This window comes from Eufriesea mexicana, unplaced genomic scaffold (assembly GCF_001483705.2).
Source record: "Eufriesea mexicana isolate 0111107269 unplaced genomic scaffold, ASM148370v2 scaffold2913, whole genome shotgun sequence".
NCBI lineage: Eukaryota > Metazoa > Arthropoda > Insecta > Hymenoptera > Apidae > Eufriesea > Eufriesea mexicana.
The window spans coordinates 661,681-680,774 of NW_016910993.1; the positions used below are offsets into that span (position 1 = coordinate 661,681).

The window sequence follows — 19,094 nt, forward strand, 5'->3', positions numbered from 1 at the left end:
GGTATACAATTTTTTTCCACATTAAATTTTAAATTCAAATTTCAATTGATTTATTAATATAAATGTTTAATGTAAAGAATAACAAGACGCTTGTGTATTATTATTTTAATACTTGATATGAAATAATTAATTGTATTTTATTTTTTAAAACTGTAAATAAATAATTCAATAAAATTAGTTTTAAATAAATCAATATAAAAAATATACGATTTTTGAGCACATACATATATTAATAATAATAAATTTTATATTTATGAAGAATAAAAATTTTCACTTAATGTTAGAAATGTTTATTTGATACTGATTGGTAGAAATCTGTTTTAAAGGTAACATTTTATCTAGTAAGTTGGTAATAGAAATAGCGCTTAACCACAAAGAAGTTCATGTGAGAACTACGTACAAAATCGTTGGCAGATATAAGCGCCTCTACCTACATAATTAAGAAACTCACGGGTCGATATTCCGTACATCAACATATTCTTGTTGAGTGCTGTCAGTTTCCTTTGGTCCTGTCAGCTGGTGTAGAAGGGGAGAGTGGAACGATAAAAATGGTAAATATATTTTAAATTACAAAAATTATAATTCTTTGAATATGTGTTATATTTTTTTGGCAATGATAATTTCTTAATTTTCTTAGTCGTTCGCCGAGAAAATATCATCGATTATGCAAAGACCAGGACAGGACCCTGTTGCCAAGGACGATGTATCTTGGTGGATGAAGTATGCTGGTCGAGGACTTGGTACCGTGGGTAGTCTAAGTATGTTTCCAAACATAACGTGTAATGTAAGGTGTACATTATAGAATTAATTTACTATCACTACTCTTTTTATCAGCACACTTATATTTTTCAAAATTTACACAATAAAAGATGTATATAATAATTAATGTTTTGTATATACACACATAGTGTTAAATGCAATGTACATTTATGGTTCGTGATTTTTCTTTATTCATAACTATTTAGATAGTACTTAAATACCTTAAATCAGTCATTATTATCACTATATGTGTTTGTGTTTCTTTTTTTCTTTGTTTACAATAAATGTTGTAAAAATATATGATATTTATAATTTATAATTTACATAATCTATGAATATTTAATCATTTTTTATTGACTTGTTACAGTTGCAATTTTTCTTGGAGCATGGAATTGTGCATCAATATTATGGGGTTCTATAGATTGCCTGATTAGCGGTATGTGGCAAATGGTAGCTGGTTTTATAGTTGTAACAATAGAAGCACCATGTTGCTGTCTATTTATTGATTTTGTACAAAACTTAAGTAATTGGGTGGAAAACAGACCATATTGGAATAGAGCAGTTGGATATTGTTTGTAAGTAAACTATGTTTTTGATGGGATATTTAAATTATAATATTCTATCTTTTTTCTTTCTTTTAATGTTAATTTGTATCACTAATATTTAGAAATGATGTTCCTTGTTTCTAATATTTTTAGAATAGCACTTCCTCCAGTCTTCCTTTGTACAGGAATGAGTAGCCTATTTGGCAGTGGTCTAATATTTGCAACAGGTGTAATATATGGACTAATGTCACTTGGACGGAAGTAAGTCATATTTGTTTCATTTATAGTCTTTTACTATAAATTATTAACATTGAAATAATATAGGTCATTGAAAATATATTTTCATAGCTATAAATAACTTATACTAATAAGTATATTGCTTTCATTTGATTTCAAGTAATCAATACAAATTTTTATGCAATTATTTTGTTTTGTAATTTTTTTTAACTAGGGAAACAAACCATGTGGTGTATTGTTATAGCAACATGTGCACATGTTATTTGCTCCTGGGTGGAAGACTAATTTTGTTATATATTTGTTTGCATTTATGTTTGAATTTGTTGCTATGGTTTATGGGCTTTCCTTATAATACATAAATTAACTAACATAATTTTCATTTCATTTCATTTTGTGAAGCCTTATGAAACATACGTCATTCATACAGACCAACACATATCATTTTTCCTTTATTTAACATATATTGCAAACTGTATACTGTTAAAATATAATAGTGAAGTATAATATATTTGATGAGTGCAATTTTTAATTTTGTTACTAATACACTAATCATAACAGAGGAACCAGGCCCGACCCAGCAGGAAACACAGGGTACAGTACCTCCTACTACAGATCATCATACAACTCTCGTGGAGGATCCTGATGTCTGGAGGCCTACATAAATCATCAAACATTCATTGCACCACTTCTCTAACCAGGCAATAATATATAAAATTTAATGTCATTCTTACATTTTTTGTAGTTTTCTAGATATCATATAGATTTTTAAATTTGTGATTTTATGATTGTTATGATCAATGTATTTGATGATATTAATTTAATTGATTTATTATTATAACTAAGTTGTCATTTATGTGCAATGGCTTTTTGCATTTGACTAATCTATTTAATTAAGTTTCTATCAAGGAAATTGAATTATTTAACTTAATAATATATTTTTTAGATTCTGTGTAAATTAACATTCATAAATCAATTATGCTGTAGTGTAAGGCTTTATGTGTATGTATGCTTAAGCTTAAAAATATTAGTTTACAATTTTACATAGTTATTATTTATATACAAGTATTCTTTTAATTCCATCAAATTATACATTTAACTTTTAATTTCTGCATTGGAAATAAGTTTGCTTAATTTTGTTTATTCTATTTATTTTTTTTATTATACTTTTATAATTTAATATGCTATAAATTAATAATATGCATGCTATTGCTGTTTTTTTTTTTTTTTACTATACTATGACTATAATTGTTTTATATGTACTTAATTTCAGCTCAAAACTTTTAATTTTAAATACTAATTCTTATACATGGTAGGTCCTTTTAAATATAGTTATAAAATGTATAAAAATACATTATAATATTGAAATACTTAAAATATGTAAAAATGCTATACAATATGTACAATTTCAGTATTTTATGAATGTATTTATGAAATACTCTTAGATTGTATATTTATGTTTCTATTACAATTTTTATTAGCGTTTTTTTATATCTTTAAAACACTTTCTTTTTTATACTTTTTAGGCACATGTTTTTGTAATACAAAATTTATATATATATATATATTTATATTTATATATATATACATAATAATTTTGTTATTTTTGTACATTTATTTTACTTTGAATTTTAATAATTTTTGAATTTTTAGGGCACCTCTAAGTGAAATGATGTCAGAAGCGAAGAATATTGAGGTTCCTTCATCGAGTATGCAAGCTACACTTGTTGAAAATGCTCAACCATTGGGTTTCTCCAATAGACCAGATAGTAACGTTTAAATTTAAAAAATTAATTGGCAAAATAATTCATTTTCTGGTATGAATGGTGATGAATGTTGACTCAGTAAAATAAACAACAACTAAGCCCATGAATATGCATTGTTTGAAACACTTATTTACTTATACTAATATTCTAATATTTCTACATTTTCAGTTTATGGTATTGTAAATTGTCTGTATTATTTATTCTGAAATATAGGTAAAGTAGATAGGTCATTTTTTCATTTACATATCATTTTTAATTTAATTTCTGTTGTGAACATTGGTGTCAATGATAATATTAGTAGTATTAACATAAACTACATATTATTTACTAAACCATTATTGTTGTATGTATAAAAGATACATGATCCCAATTTGTCATTTGAAATAATGCCAAAGTTTAAGACTGCTATAGAAATTATATTTTGAATTTATTCATGGGTTTGGTTTTTTATGGTCTTACTTGTTTTTGTGTGTCATAAAGCTGCAATAATGAAATCTGCAATGAGAAAGATAATCCTACGTCAATTGATTTTGGATGTAGTTATCTGTTTAAATTTTATGTTTTAAGGTAATGAGTTGTAATATCTTAAACTAAAATAACACTTCCAAAATCAAAATCCCAAGATTTTGAGATAGGTCATATATAAGTTATAGAAGGTGTACGAGTCATAACATGTTAGCTTTATTTTTACTTATTGCGTATACATATATGTTTGAAGTAAGTCATATAGTTAGAAAACTCTTCTATTCCTTCATAGTTCAGGATAAAAAACTAATTTAAAAGGAAGTAAAATTATTTAAAGTAAATAAGTAAAATTTTACTTATAATCTTTCTTCAAATTTCGCCATTGTAAGGTATATAATGCGATTTTAATAGATGAATTTTATGGAATTGATATTTAAATTAGTCGGGAATTGATTTATAACAAAGGTAAAATATATAATTTTAAAACTATAGGTACGTTCGCACCTTTCTGATGAATGAATATTGCATTTAACATGAAAACACGGTTTCAGAAGTATAGATCATGCAATTTTTCTTTTTATTTTGAACGAAAAAGAAGTATGAATATTTCTAATTATATGAATTACTGTATATATTTTTCTCTCTGCCAAATTATTTGTATATATATATGAACACATTCATAAATTTAAAAATATTTGTAGTCACTTTATTCAATATTTACATTTATATGGTATCTCCTTGCATTTATTGAGTGTAACACTTCTAAACTCAATTTTTGTACTTTAAATTTATTCTTCTACTTTTGTAGTTAAATGCGAGTAATGTATGGCAGAGAGAATCATTAATCAGTTGTACTGATATATTTTATCATATGCAATGTAGTTTTTGTTCAAAATTATTAAATTGTGAATATATAATATTTTAATTATTTTCATATGTATATCAGGTTACATACGTTCAAAATTGTTTTAGTCAAAACCAAATGTATTAATGACTCATACTTCTTTTCATAGATTTTTTAATTTTTTCTCCCATAAATCGACATCATGTATTTTTAATCGAATAAGCATTTATTTCTTAATCGAAATTGTCAAATTACTCGACCATTATCTATCCCTACATTCCTATTTTTTAAATAATTTATTTATTAAGGATGTAAGACATTAGGAATTAATGATGAACTGACGTTTTTTTTAAATCTTCGATGATTTTCGTGTTGCGTTTGCCAAATGAATTCAGCTTAAATGCCACTTTTGGGCGCGTGTAGATCATTGTATCTGTATAGTTTGTACTATAACGTTACTGTTTATTGTGATTTTCGCGTTGCATTTTATTGTGATTGTTTATTATTAAGCAAATTATTAGCCATTTATGTTCGTATATAATAAATAGTATATTATATTATATGTAATATTAATTAGCATGCATAAAAAGTAATAGGAGCATGTATGTAACTTGATTATATTGCATGTAGTTTCTGTACAGATATGCATTGAACATTTTTGAATTTCATATTTTATTATTTATGGTTATTTCAAAATTATAAAATGCTTCTTTTAAATCCAAATTACATATTTTGATAAATATAAAAAAAGTCTGACTGTATTGTTACTTTGATATTACTGATGATACTTTAATAACATTGTCAGTGTCAAATATCTGTATGTAATATTTAGTAGTAAAGTGAACGATGTAAAGAGTGTATGATATTAGTGAAAGATCAAAATAGAAACAAATATTAGGATCCTTTTTTATTTTATTCTATTTAAATTAGATAAATTTTAAGGAACATCTTGTTTCCTACTCAGTACAAGATGATACTTGAGCAAATTCAATGTGAAGAAAATAGTATAGAAAAAGATGTTAAAATAAATTTTCAAACAAATAATGTATAAAATATATGACAAGTTGCATATGGCATTTTACTGCTGTTATAAGTAGAAACCAGAATATATTTATAACAATTTTCTGTCACAAGAAAATGTGGTTCAAAAGTACATGTCACATGCGTTTCTGACCAATTATTATTGAAGTGAATTAAACACTTGTAGTGTGAATTCATATATAATTTGCTATAGATTAGTAAATTATAAATAAATTCTAAGAGTATACATTGTCTTCGAAATATACCAAAATATATACATACATATGTAGTTGTTCAACTTCCATTGAATAGAAAATCAGTTGAAATATTTATTAATATGCTTAATGCACTATCATAATTTCAAGCTAATTTGAAATGTACACACAGAGAAAAATAGATTTATTTTAAACATATCTTGATTTAGTTAAAAATATCCTGTGAAATATGTTTAATTTTGTGAGTAAAAATTTATAAATAAAAGATTCAAATATATGATTAAGTACGTATTATATTAATAATTAAAAGAACAAATTATTGGTTTGATTAATTGTTCCTGTGTAGCAAAATTGTCAATAAATACTCAAATTATATTCACAATATGTGAATAATTCTTAATGAAGTAGAATTTTGATAAATTTAATTTTATATGAATCAAAATATTAAATGTGATAACTTTGTGATTCAATTTTTTAAGTTTTATCTTTATATTTGTTTCGATAAGTTTTTATTTCTATTTATAAATTCATAAGTTTAAATGATACTTTTATAAAATTGGTACTATTTATATTGATTGTTCACAAATATTTCAATCAATTACAAAAAGATCCTAAGAGATATTAAGTGATTGATGAATCTATTGAAATGTTTATTGTGAGTTAGTTATTTCTCATATATTTTATAGCTTTCAAGTGTACAGTCAATATTATACCTCTTTAATATTTAAGTTATTTATTTATTACATAAAATAATTAGTTAGTAACCAAGAAATTTAAAGAACTTTGATAAGAATTAATGGTATTAATAAATATATAAAAAAATTCGAATTAAACAATAGTAGTATTTTGACAAAGTTTTAAAATAAATAAATAATTTCGTTAATTTAATTAAAACGTGAAACAAAAATTTGATTGAAGTACTTTAATCAATTAAAATTAGAATATTTGAAATTTTATCTTCCTTAATGTTTGTATTTATTCGTTTCAAGTACTCATATTTTACAGAGAATTACAATTGAAATTACAATTCCTATAATTATGTTTTAATAATTAAAGTAAATAAGTCATGTAATAACATTTTATTTCGACAAATATACTTTTTGATGCTTTTCGGTATTAGTAAATAAAGGATAATAAATTTGATTGTTTTCTTTACACAAATTTTTAATAATTAATTTTATATTTAAATTTAATTATGCATGTATTAGTTGTAATTTTAGTATATTGTATTCAAATAGAGTTAACCCTCCTGTAATACAGCTAATTCGTTTCGTGTTGTATAGATACTGTTTCCAGAATGTACTACATAAAAGAGGGCGTTGCTTGAAACTTGAAATTATTATAAAACTCCAGGAATGTATTCCGAGTATTTTTAATGATTGTAAAAAGTTTATACATGAAACAAAAATAAAATAAACTTGTTCAACAATGTATTCAACATTGATGGTTGTCCAAGTTTAAGAAGTTCTACTACATGAAAACTGTTTTATAAAAGTATCGTGTTATAGGAGGACTATTTTTGCATTATATTATATTGAAACTGTATTTTTGAAATATAGCAGGGATTTTTTTTATATAGTTTTTTAAATACTAGAATTATCGACCAGTAACGTATAGATTGTAATAAACACAGATTACAAATTATATAATAAATCTTTCATAAATTTTAAGTGCCAATAATTTTGTGCATGATTTTAAATGTGATTTTAATTTTGTGTTAAGACATTCATTAATTTCTGGATTTTCTTCATAGATTTTGTCTGCGTTTAGTTTGTGTTATTTTATTATTTTTTGTTATGATTTATGAGTAAACAAAAAAAGGATAATTAAATATATTTACAATATTATAAAATTTAAACAAAAATATTAATTTTTTCATTTGAAAAAAATTTACGGAAAGTACGATTAAAAGTATTAAATATGTAGAAGGGAAATGATATTTTTTTTAAATATCTTTTTTTAATGCAGAGAGAACTCGCAAATAAATAATAGCAAAAAAATAATATTAAATAATTACTTTTATTTGTACATATTAAACATGGAAATAAATTACGAAGAAGTTATTCAAACTAAATGAAAGAAACGATTATGTTAATATCTTATTAGAATATACAATTATTAAATGTTTATTAATTAAGCTAAAATTATTTATCTTATTGTGCTTACTAAATATCGTTTAGAGTAATACAAACACGGATAGTATTATTCCCGCAAAAGATTTGAAACTGAAACCTTCTTTTCTTATATAATGTTCATTTGTAATAGGAAAAGACACGATTTAATTTCTTTTCACAAGTGTAATCGATATTCTGCCAGTAAATCTATATAAATTTTGATCACAGTCGGAATTTCATTTCAGCAATCCAAACGGGATCTGTCTTTTATCCTAATATTTCATAAAAGATCGTATTTTCATTACATGAAGTTAATTTTATTACAAACGATTAATTCGTTATAAAGCCAGACATCAATTATACGTGTTATATTTTGTTATCAGTCACATTTCTCGTTCGATTACGAACTATTTTCTGCAACGTTTAAACGAAGAAAAAACATAGAGAAGAAAATGAAAAGAAAAAAATAAGAAAAAAGAAATACGTATTTCATATTGCACCTTAATGTATGTAATACTATTTAGTCTCGAAACCTCGATATTTCAATATTTGCTTTCATATCGAGTATCTTACTCTATATACATTTGTGGATCTAACTTTGCATTTGGCTTTCCCCTTAAATCCATCGTTTAATCCTATTTAAGTCGTAGTTGCTTAAGGCACGATGCGAATGTATTGTTATACATGTTGTTTTCGGATTTTCTTGACAAACTGCGGCAAGTGGATTGTATCATTTAACGAGGACTAACTTGTTCCTCAATTTTGTCAAATGGTAGACGTTCTGTTATACAGTTAATATCACATTCTTTAAAATAAAAAAAAAAAGAAATTTCATTACATATGTCATGTTAGATTTGATATTTGTCTAAAACTTAATAACAAAATATTTATAGTCAAACTTCATATAAACTTCATATCATTTCTCTTGTTTTCACTTGTAAATTATGCTCTTGCAATTTATCAGGAAATGCTAAAAACTCTGTATAGTATTATTATAATACGTATATACTATATGTTTTATCAGAGAGGAACCTCGGGTGTCCGTTTAATTTCGTAAACATTAACGTGATCGATTAAGTTTATAAAAAGATAGGACGATATTAAAAATATTTTTCTTGTTTTCGATTTCTTTCATTTGAACGACGATCTTTACACGTGTGTTTAACTACATGTGTAAGTTCTGTTGGTAACCTTCGACCTCGTTATACATCTTTCTCACAGCATCCTTCGTATTGTTCGGCAAATAGTTTTGAACAGCCGGTGCAACCTTATTATTCGACACAATTCCATTAGCCAGATGTGCTACACCGTTTTGCAGCATGTGTGTGGCCCCATTTGCGATACCGTTTTGTATTCGAGCAGCACCATTCTTTTGAATCTGTTTCGCATTGTTCTTTAAACCATTTGCTATTCGTGCTGCCCCTGCAAGTGGAAATTCTTTCAATTTTTAATTTTTACATTTTATTTTTATTTTTAATTTTTAAATCTTTTTAATTTTACATTTTATTTTTGTTCTCTTTTTACTGAATTTAGTTTTTATCTTTTGTTTCTTTTTTTCTACGATATCTTTTAGAGACCTTTTTTTAATAAGATAACTGTAACGATTTATGGGATGCAAACATTTTGTTTCATTTTCAAGTAAAATCAAAAATTGTTCATAGGAATAATAAAGAAGATATTATATTTTTATAAAAAAATCTATAAAAAAACACTTTTCAGCACTTTACAAACGATATATAAAAATAAATATTTGCTTTTGTAGTCTACGTTAAAATTCATATTACATTTATAATATAGTATAAAAAAACAGAATATTATTTACCGTGTATGCTTATTCCATTCATAGTCTTTGTGGAATTAATCGCTTTGTCTACGTTCAATTTACCATCAATTATCTGCTTAGAAATACCATTGGTTATTATCGATTGATCCCTGTTGTTAGGAACTACTGAATTTGACTTCATGTTATTTCCATTTTCCTGCATTATTTGTGGTTCAGGACCATGCGGATTATTCTCTTCCTTCCGACGTGTTTGCGTCATTAATTGATAGAGTGCAGCAGCGAATTCTTGTTGCACGCTTGGTACGTCGGTGTCGCCATCAATCTATAGTAAATATTGTTTTGGGTAGGATAATCGATCATTATTTTAAATATTATAATAATAAAGCATATGATATTCGTTTGTATGTCGACTTCTTAACAAGTTATACATGTGGTTTTAAAAATTACCCGTAATTAGATTTTCTTATGTTAAAATATTTATAATACTCAAAATGCTTAGAAGAAAATAAGCAACAAGACCTCTCATTTAAGAAGATTATGGGCGGAGATAAAGTACGTAAGAAAAAGCTTTATTCTTTCGAATATTAATACATATTACTTTATGTATCTATAATCACTTTTTGCACAAATTTACTTTTTCTATTTTCCTAAGTTCTTCGAATAATTTACCAAATTTTTTAATGTTGATTTACTATTAAATGTTAATATAGACATTTGTCAAATAAATGGTTAAAACCGTGTTATTCGTAATTTTAGTTTATACAAAATATGGTAAACAGCAGGCCTGAGAAACATCTTTACTTTCGTTTCTACTTGGCAATCGGTTCACCCACCATTAGCTTATTCTTTGCTACTACTGCTTTTCTTATCATGGCAATGCTCGGACACACGTAAATATATATGTACACTCCCCCACTCCTGCTTAACTTGACGTATACGTGAGTGAGGTGTAGGCGGTGAGGGAAGCCTGCATGAGGCGAGTAGAAATTATGTGGCCCGCGAGCCACTAGTTCCCCAGTTCTGGCATAGAATATTGTTCGAGAGTTATCGTAATTTTTCATCATATTATTTTATCATGTAATACATATGTTGTATTATTTGAGGAAGTTGCTAATATCATGTATATTAAAAGCGAAGAAACTTTTTTATTGGAATACTTACAATGGTTAAGCGATTTTCGTTGTCCAGTGCTTTTAACATAGGCAGAGATACTTCGCGAAAGAGTTCTAGCCTCTTCCTAAATGCAGAGACATTATCGTCTAGTCGTCCTCTACCAAGTTGTAATTTCGAGCAATCTAGTAGCACTAATGGTGGCTGCTGACCGAACTAAAAAATTTAAAAAGTTTACGTTGCATAAGTTCAGTCATTAACTTCGTAGACAGAAATTTTAGAAATATTTATTATAATTAAAACCAAATTATAATTATCGCGTTAGATATTTTTATTAAATTTTAATAATTTTAAAAGATTCTTTTATCGGTAATATCATTTATTTTAATCATTACCTGTTTAAATTAAATAAATTGGAATAAATTTAATAAATTTCAAATAAATCGCGACTTATTATTCAATTATTATCTAACATTTTTATTACGATTCTAATCATAATAAATATAAAACTTTATAAAGAAAACGAAGTTACTCATACTAATAGAAATATCAAATGTGCATTTTTCAAGTTGTTTATAACATTTTTCGAATTATATACGATTCAGTTTAAATTACCTTATTTTCAAATTCTTGCACTTGATTTAAATCCCTTGGATATCCATCTATTATTACGCCATCCGTGTCGCGATTTAGCATGATCTGTTGTTCCACTACTTGCATCACGATGTCTTGTGGGACCATCTCTCCAGAGACAATAGCTTCCTTGACGATGGTATTTAACGATGCCATTGTTCTGAGCACTCCACCGATACTAACTTGAACCCAACCTGGCATGTTGTGGATAGCCTGAGCACACAGATTTTCTTTGTTGCTTCCTGGGCCACCTAATAAAATTAGATCATCAAGATTATAATACTAGACGATACAAAAGAGCCTATGTTAACTCTTATATTAACCCTTTCACAAATACGATATTACAAAACGATACAAATATATATATACGATATTTGCAATGTATTTATTACAGATACGAACTGTGGTGGCGCTAGTGTATTAAATGAAAAATCATCGGAACGTTTATTCGTGAAAGGGTTAATATCCGGGTACCTATTCGCATAGGATGTACAAAAATTAATTGTTATGGCCATTACGGCCGGATTCTACGCCACTGGCTTGGTGAAGATTTGTTAAAGAATATAGGCACGAAATTGTTCTTGAGTACAGGTCAAACCTTTTTTTACTGCACCGTACTTAATTCGCCATGTTTATGATAATGGAACAAAAAATTTTGTTTTTTTGTTTTGATACAGTAATGTAAATAAATTAACAGTGCTTTGAATATTTGATTAACAATATTGACTAAGTTTTTGAATTCGTTCCGTTTATCAATGCTAATGTAATTTACTTGGTAAACAACCCTTTGCGTTCATAAATATTTCTTTATCTGTTTATATGGATAAATAATTATCTACTTGTATTATTTATTTATTTATATTTACAGATATTTGTAGTTTTTCTTTTTTTGAAACAAAATCTATGATTTCTAGAAGCTTCCCACTGTAGAGGTATATACATTGGAGTTGCTGATCAAAGTATTCTCAGAGTGCAAAGGCTTGAATAATCGCATTAGATACTCATACTTAGATAATCATGTTTAATGTTATCATAGCACTTAATAATGTAACACTGTATTAATTTTAACTGTCTTTTATTTTACCTATAACCCAGATAAACACAGGTAATCCTTTTCTATGTTTATTTGCGGTTTTCATGGGCTTCACATTCACTGTGACAGGAATTTGCGACGTCCCCTTCACTTCCTTCGTAGGAGACGGTGATTTTGGAATAGATTCTTTTCTCCTTTCGACTTCCACCTGTAATTCGATCATTTTACGCTGAACAATCCGAATGTTAGTTACCGCAAACATTAATTATTTATTTTCCTAGCTTTAAATTTAAAAATGTTCGAGGAAGATAAAATTTTCGATATCTCGTATCTTAAGAAGATATATACGATATGATATTCAGCAATGGATAGAGAATTCGAAAACTGAGAGCAAATGAGAAAACTGAAATTCAAAATATAATTTCAGTTCATGAGACTCACGACTATTAACTGCCATTTTTATATAATACAGTTAATACTTGATGTCATATATGTTTCGTTTTGAAAAAATAAAAGCTTCGTGTTTTAAATGTAGTATAAATTAACAAAATTAATTACGATAAAGCTACAAACGAGAATGTTAAGAACAGGCCGTTTTTGGCATCGCCTGGAAATGAAAAATTTCTTCGGGACCTTTAACCCCTTGGCTACTGTGGGCGCATATAAGCGCTCAACACAGTTTGCTTTTGTGACACGGAGGGCGCATATAAGCGCTCAACACAGTTTGCTTTTCTGACACGGAGGGCACATCTCTACCCAAAATTTTGCCGTTCTCGGCGGACATTGTAAATGAATTTCTACCCGTGTGGTACGACCGGTGCGTTTCAAAGTCTGCCGTAGTCAAAGGGTTAATAGCATCTTGTAAAGAAACAAAAATTCCTTTACTTCTTTGCCGAGAAACGATGGGAAAGTTGTGAGAAATGAGTCGAAACACGTGAAAATGAGATTGATTAAATACAGGGTGTCCCGAAAACGATAGTAGAACCGAGGAGGGGGTGATTTTACGTGAATACAGAATAAAATTTCTTTATTTGAAGCTTAGTTGTCGAGAAAATCGACTTTGAATATCCACCGAATACGCTGATATACTGATGGTCCATCCGTCTTACCGTTGTTAGTCAAAGTTTAGTACACGTGTACTCGGTAAATATTCAAAGTCGATTTTCTCGAAAACGAAGCTACGTATCAAAAAATTTGATACTTTTTTTTCGATTTTTTTTTTCATGTAGACCACTTCCGTAATATACTTTCATAACAGTGGTTTTCAAATTTTTGGTTTGTATTCGTATATCCTCTGTTTGACTATTCCCTTGTCTTCTGTATATCACAAAGAGTTCTTTCCGTTTAAACAAATAAACCATTATAATTATTATTATAATTATTGTAGAATATATTAAAAAAAACACGTTGTTGTCTTCCTCATAAGTCATAAATATTAGGAGTGAATCTAAACGTTTGTGCTATAATGCATATATTTAATAAATCTAATAAATTAAAGGATTGATTCGATAATTAAGAAAGCATGTACATAGCCGACCAAAAATTTTGAATTACCACGTGTACCATAGAAATAAAGAATTGACAAAAGAAGTTACCAAGGAATCTTGTTACTTCGAAAAACTCTTCGGATAATCCTATAGAAGCGAAGAAGGTTGTTATCGACAACAGTCGTATCAATTTTAAATTAATTCTAAAATTAACAGAAGATTCGATACACTTGCGAGTGGAAAAGTGTTTCTAACTTTTTGGTCGACAATTTATATCATTGATTTAAAGAAACGTACTTCTGCTTCTAATGCTTGAGGAACATTCTTTCCTTGCGCATCACCGCTCGACAAGCCAAGAATTTTGAAAACAGCCTCACGAAAATCGATGTAAACTTCACTTGGATTTCTTTCCCCGTTAACCTGTAATTAACATAAGCAATAATTGGTTAATCTCGTAGTAATAAGTAGATTTATAAGAAAGATCGTTCTTTCTGTTTTTTGAAGTTGTCAATGGTAGTGATTAAGTATGATGATCCTCTAACTTTCTGATACTTTATTAATTCCTTTTACATAACAATCTTCTTTTTCTTCATTGAAATAGTTTCATAATTAATTAATTAAATATTTCTGCTTAGGATCTGGAAAATAGGGATCAAGGTGGATCGAAAGGGATGATATTAGGTGATCTTGAAATCTAGAATTCTCTGTTAAAAATGGTACGTATAATATTTTTCCTCACAAGAATGTTACCTCTTTTCTTTTATTCTTTTTGCATATACAGTGACTCATATATTCTTTCACATGGTTTTAAATTCTAAGAACTATCGTATTATTTTCTGTTTTAGGACTTCAGCTGTAACAATGAGTTTCTTTAAATATTTCTCATCTTTTATTGCATTCAGTCGACAAATGACAAAATTTTCATTTGTGCTTTTCATAAAAGTGACATGAGAACGTGTAAATGAATTTTTGGGTCACTGTAAACTTTAGCAGCCTTATTATGCAATTAGCCATAAAAATATTCAGGCACTTATATTCTGTACTTTAAATAAAAAGTGAAGACAGAACAGTGAGCATGAAAAGTGCATTATATCATGTTAGTTACTAAAAAGCGACAAAAGATATTGAGAAGATACAAAGTAAATACAAAAGTAGTTTCTTTATAGCTATTTTTGTGCCCTAAAAAGTATAGTGAAAGAGATTGTGGGTATTCTATCTTCTGTACTTTTGGAGATATTTTACCTGAGAGATTAAAGTATAACATCTTGTATGTATCATGTTTCTATTTTGATTAAGATACTAAAGATCAATACTATAATATTTTCTCCAAATGTTACATGCTTTCAGTAACTATAAAAATAAGTTGTTTTGACTGCTTTAGTAGTTGCAATGCTAAATAAATGAAGTAGTAAGGTCAAAATGGTAATCTTAGTAATAAATAAACAAATATATCAAATGAAAATCTTATTACAATTTGTTAGCACGTTTCACTCACTGATAACTTCATTATCAAACACTTAGTAGTAATTATAGTGACTCCCATTAACTCTTTGTACAAACAACGTTGAAAAGCACGACAAACACGTTTTAATCCTTATAAACGCTTATGTAAACATAGGAAAAAGGCGAGAGAATTATACTGCAAATCTAATGCTTGGCTATTGGTATGCTTCGAACTTATTTTATTTATCTGAATGCTTGTTTCGATAAGTATTTCAAAAGATTTACTTCCTCACCTCTATTAGCATTCCACTTTGGTCGAAATATTCTGCCACGGGCATAACGTTCCTATAAAAATTATAAAGCTCCATCCTCGCCAGCTCGATCACCACCTGTCCAAGCTGTGCTCCAAAATCGATCTGTCTTTCGAGTATCTCTTGCCTCCAGGACACGAGAATCACACCATTTACTATTTTGATCTGTAAATTTGTTGAACATTTCAATCTCTCTATGATACGAAAAAATCATTCGTTTATTCAACACAATAGCTCTCGGTATTATGAGGAAACGTGGGATTATAGATTATTATAGCGAGAATGTGGCATATCATAAAATGTAATCTACACGCATGATACACATTTCAAGGATTCTTTTACATAATAATTTATGAATGATAGTATTAATAGTAGATGTTAGTGACTATTAGTCGAGACCTCCTGCAACAACAAATAGATTACACTATCACAACAGGTTTATTGCAAATAAAACTTCAGCTGGGAGGATCAATCAAAGAGGATGTTATAATTTGGTGATTGATCTGTGTCCTCTACGAGCTTCGTGCATGTTTCAACTTTAGGTCAATGGAACAGGTCAGTAGGTCACAGAGGAAAAGTTACACAAGGTTTGTTTAGATATCTTATTTAACAATTTGATTCGGACCAAATTACTTTTTCGTCGTTAGGATAGTAGTCTTGGATTAAGAAAGCCTAAAATTTGGACAGGACAATTATGTTAATCTCTGATATAGATAGATATTGTTATGATATTTTCATTTTAATTTCCTGGCAGTGGCATTTTGGTTTCTTGTCATTAAATTATTGCATACACTGTATATAATCGTATTGCATATAGGCTGATACATAAATATATGTTCCAAGGAACAAATCTACTTCCTAAAGTAAATAAACAATCTCACGTGGGTATATCTTCTGTATCTTTTATAATCTCAGTTTTTGAGTTATGGATGATTAAATATATAGTATACACAGTCTATGATAATTAAAGTAATATAATGCAAATAAATAAGTACATTGTAAGTTTGTATTTCAATAGAAGTTACCTTGGTAGTTATCTTGGTAGTCCTAGTATTAAAAAGATTGTTCTTCTGATTTCAAGTTATTGGATTATTATATTTAAGGTTATTTGAAACCTATACCCTAATCAATGCAAGTGAACTGGAATAGAAAATATAATGGAATAAAACTGGATGTCAGCTCTGAAGTATAGTCATGTATTTATGAATCATCCTGTATATGAAATATACGACTATATAAAGAATAGGACCTTTCAGAATTTTGTGGTTAAATGTGGTGATAAATAACATTTATTATACAAAATGAGCCTGAAATTGCTAAACTCGAAATATAAATTTCGAATTTTAAATGAAGAAAAAAAAAAGGAAATAAAAGAAAAATTTTCTTCTGGTAGCTTTGATAATTCACAATATTCGCAAATACTCGTTCAAGAGATGTTCTAAAGCTAATTGAATATTAATATAATTATTATTATATTAACATATTATATTATTATATTATATTACTTACTTTTTCGGCATATTCGACTACATCGCGCATATTACGTGGATAACCACTAACAAGAAAGACTTTGGAACCTGGAGACATTTTGATTTCGAGCATAAGAACTTCTGCCACAGTTTTACTGCTAAGTTGTCCAAAATCTTGCATATCTATAGCAAAAGTAAAGTAATATTAACATAAAAAACATGCACGAAAGTAAAGAAAAGTTTAAATTTAATTAAGTAGAAGATTATTTTGGTTGTAATAGTACATGAATAAATTCTAGCTAGCTGCTACTAAGCGATGAATTTTAAATACTAATAAATGTTAATATATAATAAAATTGTAGAAATTTACTTTCATTTGTGATGAGATTACTAACTTAAGATTATCATATCTCGATAAATTGAAATTCATATAATAAATGATTTTTCACGAGTCAGGTAGTGTATCCATTTTAAAACTTATTTAATAATTTTTATATTACTAATATTCATTAATTCAATTAAATAATAATTTCTCGCTTGACAATTTTTTAATGTGTGGTTTTTACGGCTTCGTACCATTTCCTAAAGCATACTGTTGCAGAAGATCCATCATGTTGATATGCGTTATGCCCTTTTTCTCTTGCATCAAATTATCACAATGTGTCACCTTTCCGCTACCTGGTCCACCTGAAACAGATAAGAAGTTATACAGTAATGTAAAAAAGGACAAATGCCTAATATCAATTATTATAAATAAATATGTATTTATGTAATATGGAAAATTCACGATAATAATCGAAACTGACAATAAGAATTTTTTTGAAAACAATCCATTAATATTGTCATCTTTTTAAAGCATAAAAATTTTAAACTTTTTATAGACATATACAAATATTTTATAACGTATATAAAATATATAACAACTTTTTTAAATGTATAGTGTAAATATATATAAAATTTATAAAAATTTTTTTCTATATCAAATTAGAATACAATGATAATTTTCTTTTCGTGATTTTCCAAAAACACGTTTATGGACGATATACATATTTTATATTAAAGAATACTGTCCATTTTACAATACAAATTAACCCTTTTAGTTCTGAATATTTTTAAAAAATAATGATTAAATATTTAGAAGTTTGAGCAAATATTTATTAAAATAATTTTGTAAAACACATACTAGGTATTGCAGAAGTAATCATACAAATTTTATTACATTATTTAGACTAAAATGAATTGCAGCCTAAATACTTTGTTAAATATTTTTCTATTTTTGAGCATTTCATTTATTCTATAGATTTCTCTGCTCGTAATAAAATTCGTATATGGAATAAAGTAAAATTGGTTAAAATCTATAATTCTACTGTTTTTATTCGATACTGTCCTTTATAGAATAGGTGTGTGAATTCTCACCTCGTTCAAAGTAAAGTGTCACCGTGTAAAGAAATCGTACACCAATTGTTAACCCATTTGCATCCAAGCGCGGAATATTCCGCGAGCTACGACAGTCGTCTATCACCGAGCGCGGAATATTCCGCGAGTTACGACTGTCGTCTATCACCGAGCGCGGAATATTCCGCGAGCTACGACTGTCGTTTATCACCGAGCGCGGAATAATCCGCGAGCTGACTTTTTCCATTACCAGTTGCTGAATATTTTTCATATGCCACAGATCACGTTTGATCCCTTTTGTGAGCATCTCATCTACATCGGTTCATTATATTCTTAACAAGTTTTACTTTTGTTGTGAAAATCCTTTTAACTGCCATTATGAGTAGGTGCTGATACGCGCGCGGTGATACGGGCTAGTCGTCAGTTGAACGTCGCTGATGCCTGAACACGGCACCTTAAGTAGAGCCA

The 19,094-nt window shown here is 27.7% G+C and overlaps 2 protein-coding genes across 3 annotated transcripts in view; one reads left to right on the plus strand and one right to left on the minus strand.

Moving 5' to 3' along the window:
- Positions 1-407: 407 nt before the first annotated feature.
- On the plus strand, positions 408-3,401 carry fwe (calcium channel flower). 2 transcript variants are annotated; one of them, XM_017904515.1, is made up of 5 exons: positions 408-551; positions 638-758; positions 1,127-1,334; positions 1,458-1,565; positions 3,192-3,401. In XM_017904515.1, exons 1-5 carry the CDS (start codon positions 549-551, stop codon positions 3,316-3,318), a joined length of 567 nt encoding a protein of 188 aa, XP_017760004.1. In that variant the 5' UTR covers positions 408-548; the 3' UTR covers positions 3,319-3,401. The 2 variants fall into 2 exon arrangements, with proteins under 2 accessions (XP_017760004.1, XP_017760006.1); XM_017904517.1 differs by lacking the exon at positions 3,192-3,401 and adding an exon at positions 2,100-2,234.
- A 5,601-nt stretch (positions 3,402-9,002) lies between these two features.
- LOC108550691 (adenylate kinase isoenzyme 5) overlaps positions 9,003-19,094 on the minus strand; it is an 11,854-nt gene continuing 1,762 nt past the window's right edge. Inside the window, exons 3-11 of the mRNA XM_017904497.1 lie at positions 17,808-17,918; positions 17,272-17,414; positions 15,745-15,927; positions 14,306-14,428; positions 12,573-12,729; positions 11,471-11,739; positions 10,907-11,071; positions 9,785-10,067; positions 9,003-9,384 (exon numbers count right to left, since the gene is read on the minus strand). Coding sequence (XP_017759986.1) covers positions 9,128-9,384; positions 9,785-10,067; positions 10,907-11,071; positions 11,471-11,739; positions 12,573-12,729; positions 14,306-14,428; positions 15,745-15,927; positions 17,272-17,414; positions 17,808-17,918 — 1,691 coding nt within the window. The 3' untranslated portion in view covers positions 9,003-9,127. The remainder of the gene's footprint in view (positions 9,385-9,784; positions 10,068-10,906; positions 11,072-11,470; positions 11,740-12,572; positions 12,730-14,305; positions 14,429-15,744; positions 15,928-17,271; positions 17,415-17,807; positions 17,919-19,094) is intronic.